Source organism: Pseudophryne corroboree, chromosome 5, assembly GCF_028390025.1.
Source record: "Pseudophryne corroboree isolate aPseCor3 chromosome 5, aPseCor3.hap2, whole genome shotgun sequence".
In the NCBI taxonomy this organism is placed as follows: Eukaryota; Metazoa; Chordata; class Amphibia; order Anura; family Myobatrachidae; genus Pseudophryne; species Pseudophryne corroboree.
This window is the reverse complement of record NC_086448.1, coordinates 841536136-841545018: the sequence shown is the minus strand read 5'-3', so window position 1 is coordinate 841545018 and position 8883 is coordinate 841536136. Positions and strand designations below refer to the sequence as shown.

The 8883-nt window shown below is 51.0% G+C and overlaps 1 protein-coding gene across 1 annotated transcript in view; it reads left to right on the top strand.

Annotated features, from left to right (window-relative positions):
- The first annotated feature begins 1020 nt into the window (after positions 1–1020).
- LOC134928661 (uncharacterized) overlaps positions 1021–8883 on the top strand; it is a 19567-nt gene continuing 11704 nt past the window's right edge. Inside the window, exons 1-4 of the mRNA XM_063924625.1 lie at positions 1021–1167; positions 7617–7737; positions 8061–8186; positions 8435–8883. The exon at positions 8435–8883 is cut by the window's right edge and continues 31 nt beyond it. Of these exons, the coding sequence (XP_063780695.1) occupies positions 1132–1167; positions 7617–7737; positions 8061–8186; positions 8435–8883 (732 nt within the window). The 5' untranslated portion in view covers positions 1021–1131. The remainder of the gene's footprint in view (positions 1168–7616; positions 7738–8060; positions 8187–8434) is intronic.

Below are 8883 nucleotides of genomic sequence, written 5' to 3'. Positions count from 1 at the left end.
GGTCTCTCTGTACAGTACACATATAATAATAGTATACACTGTAGGGGTCTCTTTGTATAGTACACACATAATAATAGTATACACTGTAGGGGTCTCTCTGTATAGTACACACATAATAATAGTATACACTGTAGGGGTCTCTGTACAGTACACATATAATAATAGTATACACTGTAGGGGACTCACTGTATAATACACATATAATAGTATACACTGTAGGGGTCTCTCTGTACAGTACACATATAATAATAGTATACACTGTAGGGGTCTCTCTGTACAGTACACATATAATAATAGTATACACTGTAGGGGTCTCTTTGTATAGTACACATATAATAATAGTATACACTGTAGGGGTCTCTCTGTATAGTACACATATAATAATAGTATACACTGTAGGGGTCTCTCTGTACAGTACACATATAATAATAGTATACACTGTAGGGGACTCACTGTATAATACACATATAATAGTATACACAGTAGGGGTCTCTCTGTATAGTACACATATAATAGTATACACTGTAGGGGTCTCTGTATAGTACACATATAATAATTGTATACACAGTAGGGGTCTCTCTGTATAGTACACATATAATAGTATACACAGTAGGGATCTCTCTGTATAGCAGCATGTATATAATACGGGTATATATACACAGAGTGACAGGAACCGGTTCCCGGGTAAATTCATCATTCACCATCCGGGTACTACTAATGAGTCACACTCCAGCCCCGTTAGATGGTAATTTGAATACGGGCTCCGCCTCTGACATCGACCAATTAGCAGCGTGCATCCCATCCCCCCTCAGCTCGGTCACCGCCTTATCCTGTATAAAGCCTCAGAGCCCGCCTCCTCCCCTCAGCCAATCAGGTGCGAGTACCCGTCGTCTCGTCTCATCCCCCCTTTCTGGCTCCGCCTCATTTTTCTACCAATCGCCTGCTTGTCCGTAGTCCGCCAATCCCCGCACGCCGTTTCGTGACTCCTCCTCTTCGTCGCGCCAATCATCAGCTCACCCCTGTCTCCGCCCTGTTGGCAGTCCCGCCTCACTTGGCTCCGCCTCCAGCAGGGCTGGTCCCTCCCCCGGTGCTCGGCCAGTGTGTTCGGGCTGTAGTCGAGGTGACGGGAAGATGGAGCGGCCGCTGCTGTCCGATAGCCTGGCCAAGGTGAGCCCCGGGGCCGCAGCATTGCTCTGTGCCGCCGCCGCTGCTGTGTGCGGCTCCCCCTCCTCTTCCTCCTGCCGCCGCTGTGTGCGGCTCCCGAGTCCCTTCCCCTCCTACTGGTGCTGCTGCGGGAGGTGCCTCCCTCCCCCGGGTGATGTACGGGCTCCCCCTGTGTGATGTGCATTGTCCTTACTGGGATATATGCCGGTTCCATCCTTCCTATGCGATGTATAGGGTCCTTATTGTCTGTTCTATAGGGTTCTCCTATGTGATGTATGAGGGGGTCCCTCCTCCTCCTCCTCACCCCCCTTCCTCCCAGTGTGGTGTATGGGGTCCCTCCTCCTCCTCCCTGTGTGATGTATGGGGTCCCTCCTCCCTGTGTGATGCATGGGGTCCCACCTCCTCCTCCTCCTCCCTGTGTGATGCATGGGGTCCCACCTCCTCCTCCTCCCTGTGTGATGCATGGGGTCCCACCTCCTCCTCCTCCCTGTGTGATGTATGGGGTCCCACCTCCTCCTCCCTGTGTGATGCATGGGGTCCCACCTCCTCCTCCCTGTGTGATGCATGGGGTCCCACCTCCTCCTCCTCCTCCTCCTCCTCCCTGTGTGATGTATGGGGTCCCACCTCCTCCTCCTCCCTGTGTGATGCATGGGGTCCCACCTCCTCCTCCTCCCTGTGTGATGCATGGGGTCCCACCTCCTCCTCCTCCCCCCTGTGTGATGCATGGGGTCCCACCTCCTCCTCCTCCCCCCTGTGTGATGCATGGGGTCCCACCTCCTCCTCCTCCCCCCTGTGTGATGCATGGGGTCCCACCTCCTCCTCCTCCCCCCTGTGTGATGCATGGGGTCCCACCTCCTCCTCCTCCCCCCTGTGTGATGCATGGGGTCCCACCTCCTCCTCCCCCCAGTGTGATGCATGGGGTCCCACCTCCTCCCCCTCCCTGTGTGATGCATGGGGTCCCACCTCCTCCCCCTCCCTGTGTGATGCATGGGGTCCCACCTCCTCCCCCTCCCTGTGTGATGCATGGGGTCACACCTCCTCCCCCTCCCTGTGTGATGCATGGGGTCCCACCTCCTCCTCCTCCCCCCTGTGTGATGCATGGGGTCCCACCTCCTCCTCCTCCCCCCTGTGTGATGCATGGGGTCCCACCTCCTCCTCCTCCCCCCTGTGTGATGCATGGGGTCCCACCTCCTCCTCCTCCCCCCTGTGTGATGCATGGGGTCCCACCTCCTCCTCCTCCTCCCCCCTGTGTGATGCATGGGGTCCCACCTCCTCCTCCCCCCAGTGTGATGCATGGGGTCCCACCTCCTCCCCCTCCCTGTGTGATGCATGGGGTCCCACCTCCTCCTCCCTGTGTGATGCATGGGGTCCCACCTCCTCCTCCTCCTCCCTGTGTGATGCATGGGGTCCCACCTCCTCCTCCTCCCTGTGTGATGCATGGGGTCCCACCTCCTCCTCCTCCCTGTGTGATGCATGGGGTCCCACCTCCTCCTCCTCCTCCCCCCTGTGTGATGCATGGGGTCCCACCTCCTCCTCCCTGTGTGATGTATGGGGTCCCTCCTCCTCCTCCTTCTCCCTGTGTGATGTATGGGGTCCCTCCTCCTTCTCCCTGTGTGATGTATGGGGTCCCTCCTCCTCCTCCTCCCTGTGTGATGTATAGGGGCCTTACTATTTTGTGTTTATGGTCCCCCTCTGTGATGTAGAGGAGTCCCTGCTTCCCGCCCTGGTGTGTGGAGTGGGTCCCTCCTCTCTGTGAGAGACTGTGCAATATATATATATATATATATATATATATGTATATATATGTGTGTGTGTGTGTATAGATATATGTGTATGTATATATATATTGTGTATGTATATATATATATATATATATATATAAAATATGGACTTATGATACATTGCTGTGATATGATGGGAACAGATGTCACTATATATAGTGTCAGGGCTTCCTGTATATGGCGTACTCAGCTGAATGCAGCCTGATACAGGGCAGCTATACGGGAACAGGGAACAACAGAGAGTTGCGCTGTGGAGAACAATTGGCCGCTGCTGCTGCTACCGGTCCTTTCTAATAGGGAATTGAATGGCCACAGGTCATAATGGCTGATAACATGCTGGCCCATGGAAGCCGGGATGTGTGAGTGTAGCACAGTGGTGTAGTGGTTAGCATTACTGCCTTGCGGGCATGAGTTCGATCCCAATTGATATACTCTCTGTACAGAACTGCAGAACGTGTCCGCTATATATTATTGTTTATATGGCGCTACAAGGGCTCCGCAGTGGCTAACAGAGTATGTAAACACAACGGCTTACAATGCAGGACATAGGAACAGGGTTTGAAAAAAAACTTTTGGGTTTAATCCAGGTTTGTTTGTTTTTTATGCATTAGTGTTTCAATGAAAAAAAGATGGAATTGTGTTAGACTTCGATCTGCAAAGTTTTATTACTTTCCAGCCATAATGTTGTTAGGATTCAATTTATTTTACAGCTTTCAATAAAACCAATTTTTTTGATACCTAATTATTCCTATTACATCTGAATATATCCAGATAGTCTAAACATATTAATACATACAAGGTATGTATAGAAAATAAGAACACGTTAATGTTGAGCATTAGTCCTACTTATTACTACTTATAATTAAGTAAATCTGAATAGTAATGGAAAATGCAAAAGCACTTTTCAGTATTAGCACTGGGCATGCCACTGGCATTTATTGTGAATAAATGTTTAATTAGTTTTTTAGTAAAATAGCCTTTCTTTTTTTTTCTCAGTACTCGCAGCATAATAAAAAGTGTTTTAAAAAAAACAAACACCTTTTGTGTTAAACCAGCCAACATTGCTCTTTAAGACTGAGAAAGTTCGCTGTGGTTTTCTCCAGTCCTATGGGATTGTTGGGGGGAGAAGTTTGATACCAGGCAGATTTAGCGACATTCTTATCTGGTTCACCCTCCCTATATCTTTGTTTGTGTGATTTACTGAATTGGTTACACTAGTCGATAAAGTAAATGACGTCCTTCCTGAGCGACGTCGTTTACTATATTGACTACTATGTACACTGTAAACGAGCGATGCTCGGCCCCGCGGGTCGTTAACAACCCTCGGCCTTGTCTGTGCATGCAGCTCAATTTGCACCCATTGATCCAAGCTGCACGCATGGCCCGTCCGCGGCATGACATCACTCTGCAATATCGCACAGTGTGTAGGCCCACTGCCGGGCAGCCTGGTCCGGGAGGAGGAGCACACTAGGCGATGCCGTTCACCAAGCACATCGCCTATTGTGTACCCACCTTTAGTCAGAGGAAGACCACAAGCAACAAGAATGTTGAACAAGTCCCTTATAATTAGGCTTTTTTTTAAGAAGTCACGGTTTTGTGTCTGTGTTTTTTAAAACAAACAAAAACATTTGGTTTAAAGCAACCAACCCTGTGTATAAGCAATGTTGCATCAAGGGACAGGACACTGAAATACTAATCAGGGTGGCAGAAACTGGGGGTCAGGTGCTTTTGAACGGGGTATGGAGTAGGAAAAACACATGAGGGGGGAGGGCCCTGCTCGTGAGAGCTTACATCCTGAAGGAGAGGGGTAGACAGACAGGGGTGACACAGATGGAGTAGGCAGTGAGCGAGGAACAGAGGGTTTGGTGAAGAAGCGAGTCTTGATTGAGGTAGGGAATTCCAGAGGAAGGGAGTCTTTAAATAACTTAATGATAACTATAAAGTGGTTTGGGATCCCTAGTACAGCTGAAGCAGCTACGGACTAGTATAGGCCATCAACATGAACGAGGCACAGAATGGGAAGGGGGAGTGGCGGAGCTCGTGGGAAGCGTCCCCAAATCCTGCTAAGTGTTTGCTCAGCTGGGACTTATTCACATCTGAGGCTGTCCTACATTGTAGGCGTTATAGCGCAGAGCGGTACATGGCTCTAGTAATGGTGTCTGATGATGGGAGTTAGAACACACTGGATAATCCATACGTGCCAGGCCTCGCCATCAGGACGCGTTTCATCCACCCACATGCCCGGGGAATAGTTACCGCTCGTTCTCCTGCATTGTAACGTTGTGCAGCGCTGAATGGTCACAATATAAATCCCTGATCTCCTTACCAGTATCTGCACAATGTTGCTGCAGGAACCTGTATTGGGAGTGACCCCAGCCCTCAGCGTCAGGGTGGGGCTCATCTGCCATGATGTCACCCAGCCAGCAAGTTGGGTAATGACAGGTTATGCTGTATGTAAGCTCCTCCCGTAGGTGTGCAGCCGCACCCTCACACACAGCCATTGTGGTGCTGCAGGTGTGGGTGTGACATGGGTGTGTGTTACTCAGCCGGTGAGAATCCACTTGTAGTTAAAGGGCACCTGTCACCTAATCGTAGCCTGTCCATTCAATAGGAGCTGGTGACATCAGAGGCATGAGGCACAAAGAGCCTCATGTCCCCAGTGATATCAGAACTTATAGAGTGAATAATGACCCAGCCCATATGATAACCCCAATAACGGAATGTTCATTTTTATTGTATTTTTTGTTTGGTTTATATTCTGTTATGTTGCGGCCCGTTGAGGCTGACACTAGTGACATTTCTAGGTTACCAAACATTACTTACTGCACGATATGACGGGGTCATAGGAATGTGTTTCCTGAATCTAGGATCAGCGGCTGCTTTCTTAAGAGCACCTGTTAAATCTGCTCGTTAATGCAAATATCTCATCAGCCAATCCTGTGGCAGCAATTCCATGCATTCAAATATGCAGACATGGTCAAGAGGTTCAGTTGTTTTTCAGTTCAAATACCAGAATGGGAATAAAAAGTGATTTAAGTTACTTTGACTGTGGGGTGGTTTGATCATATCAACTACTGTTCCGTCCTGTGCATCAGGGAGGTGCCAGGGTCTGTGCCGTCCTGTGCATCAGGGAGGTGTCAGGGTCTGTGCCGTCCTGTACATTAGAGGGGTGCCGGGGGTCTGTGCCGACCTGTGCATCAGAGGGGTGCCGGGGTCTGTGATGTCCTGTGCATCAGAGGGGTGCCGGGGTCTGTGATGTCCTGTGCATCAGAGGGGTGCCGGGGTCTGTGATGTCCTGTGCATCAGAGGGGTGCCGGGGTCTGTGATGTCCTGTGCATCAGAGGGGTGCCGGGGTCTGTGACGTCCTGTGCATCAGAGGGGTGCCGGGGTCTGTGACGTCCTGTGCATCAGAGAGGTGCAGGGGTATGTGACGTCCTGTGCATCAGAGGGGTGCCGGGGTCTGTGACGTCCTGTGCATCAGAGGGGTGCCGGGGTCTGTGACGTCCTGTGCATCAGAGGGGTGCCGGGGTCTGTGACGTCCTGTGCATCAGAGGGGTGCCGGGGTCTGTGACGTCCTGTGCATCAGAGGGGTGCCGGGGTCTGTGACGTCCTGTGCATCTGAGGGGTGCCGGGGTCTGTGACGTCCTGTGCATCAGAGGGGTGCCGGGGTCTGTGACGTCCTGTGCATCAGAGGGGTGCCGGGGTCTGTGACGTCCTGTGCATCAGAGGGGTGCCGGGGTCTGAGACGTCCTGTGCATCAGAGGGGTGCCGGGGTCTGTGACGTCCTGTGCATCAGAGGGGTGCCGGGGTCTGTGACGTCCTGTGCATCAGAGGGGTGCCGGGGTATGTGACGTCCTGTGCATCAGAGGGGTGTCGGGGTCTGTGACGTCCTGTGCATCAGCGGGGTGCCGGGTCTCTGTCGCCTGTGTATCAGAGGACATGTGCACTGATTAACCCTGCCGTTCTCCCCGATAGCTGCTGTAAGGGGTTAATGACAGCGGACCTGTTACCTTCTGGTGCCTAAATCCTCACGGTTTGGGATCTTGGTGCAACTCATTTACACCCTACTTACATTAAATATTTTTCTTTATTTGCTAATTATTTTGCACTAATTGCTTCTTTTAAAGAGGTAAAGAGAAGTGTGTGTAAATCGTGCTAATTGCTGTGTAATTATTCACTGTAAGACTAAGCATCTCATTGTCTGTGTCTCCCGCGATCAGGCAGTGCTGCAGCGCTCTCCCGGAGGTGGCTCTGGGTAATGGGCACAGTTCTCTGTCCATAGGAAGAAATCACCCTATTCTATGGCACAAGCTTGGCCCATGCTGCTGGATCGGCTGCACGCCAGGCATCAGGGGGAGGAAGAAAGCAGAGGGACCAGGAGGACGTTCTGACACTGGCAGCTGCTGGAAGATTATCTTACAGCAGTCGCCCAGTGGGCGTTTGTCTGGTCACATCAGATGCGACCACGCAAATGGTTCAGCTCTGTTTAGTCTGTAAGGGAAGGTGTCTCTTCTCTGCCGCTAGTCTCCCCCGGTGGCAGCTTCCACTGCAGCCGCCCAGAAGTTGCCCAGTCCGTGGGTAATTCCCCCTGTGATGACATTTTGCAGTTTGCAGAGTGTTAGGCCCCATGAGCCTAGTGCTGACCCGATGTCTGTGTTGTCTTCCTCTCAGGTCACCTTTGACGATGCCGCCGTTTATTTCTCCGAAGAGCAGTGGCAGAACCTCGAGGAATTCCAGAAGAAAATATACAAGGAGCTCATAAAGGAAATCTATGAGACCATGCTGGCTCTGGGTAAGTGGCCTCGCGGCGACGAGCATGTTATGGAATTCTGGATGCTTCTCTTGCTATTGAGTGACACTTTGCGCAGATGATGTCAAAGCGGGCTGGCGCAGGCGTGGGATAATTATGATAATGAATTTATCAAATGTTATTGTTATGCACAAATTGAACCTTAGAATCCATCCGACTTGGAATCGAAGGGCTTTATTTACTAACGATCATTTAAAAAAAAAAAGAATTGATGGATTATTTAAAAGGGAAAAGTCGCAAAACAAGCCTGACTGTGCCATGCGATATCCAGCCCTCAAAGCCGTAATATTCTTTCCTTTCTGCAGGGTATCGCATCCCCAAACCAGAGATTGTGTGTCGGATTGAGAGAGGAGAGGAACCCTGCATTGATATGTGCAAAAAGCCGAAGCTCCAAGGATCGCCGCCGGAGGGCACGCCCGCTGCTAGTAAAGGTGCCGCCATTGTACTTTTTACGTATTGATGATGTAAAGTAGTCAGGCGCCTAGCAGCGTCAGACCTGATCTGGGTATTCCAGGCAGCCCTCCAGCTGTTGTGTAACTACTCATCCCAGCATACACTGCCACAGTTTTGCTATTAGGGCATGCTTGGATGTGTAGTTCCACTACAGCTGGAGGGCCGCATATTGTTAAACCCTGATATAAAAGCTTTGTTAGTTTACATGTCTTTTCATCCTGTGTAGACCCAGAGCCGGTGATAAAGGTGGAGCGGGAGTCTCCAGAAGCTTCAATCCCATTCCAACCGGGCGAGATCTCCTCCTCCCAGGAACGCAATGGCGCCCGGTGTCCACGCTGCGGGATGTATTGTAACAACCAGTGTGGAGTGGGCTACCAGTGGAATACCCAGGGCATGTATACTGTATCCCCTATGGACAGGAATCACGGGACGCAATATGTCACCCCTCCACCACCCTACTTCAATGGAAACCCAATATCTCCAGGATTTGCCAACAACAGAGTGGAAGGAATGTCGCACAGCACCTCGCCGAGGTCCGGCTACGGGAACGCGGGGATGGTCCCACTGTCTCCGCACTATGCTGGTTATAGGAGTACTGGGGATCACGGCTCGCAGTTCCCGGTGCCCGATAGGTCTGGAAATACAATGTTTGCCAACTTCGATCTTAACCAGCAA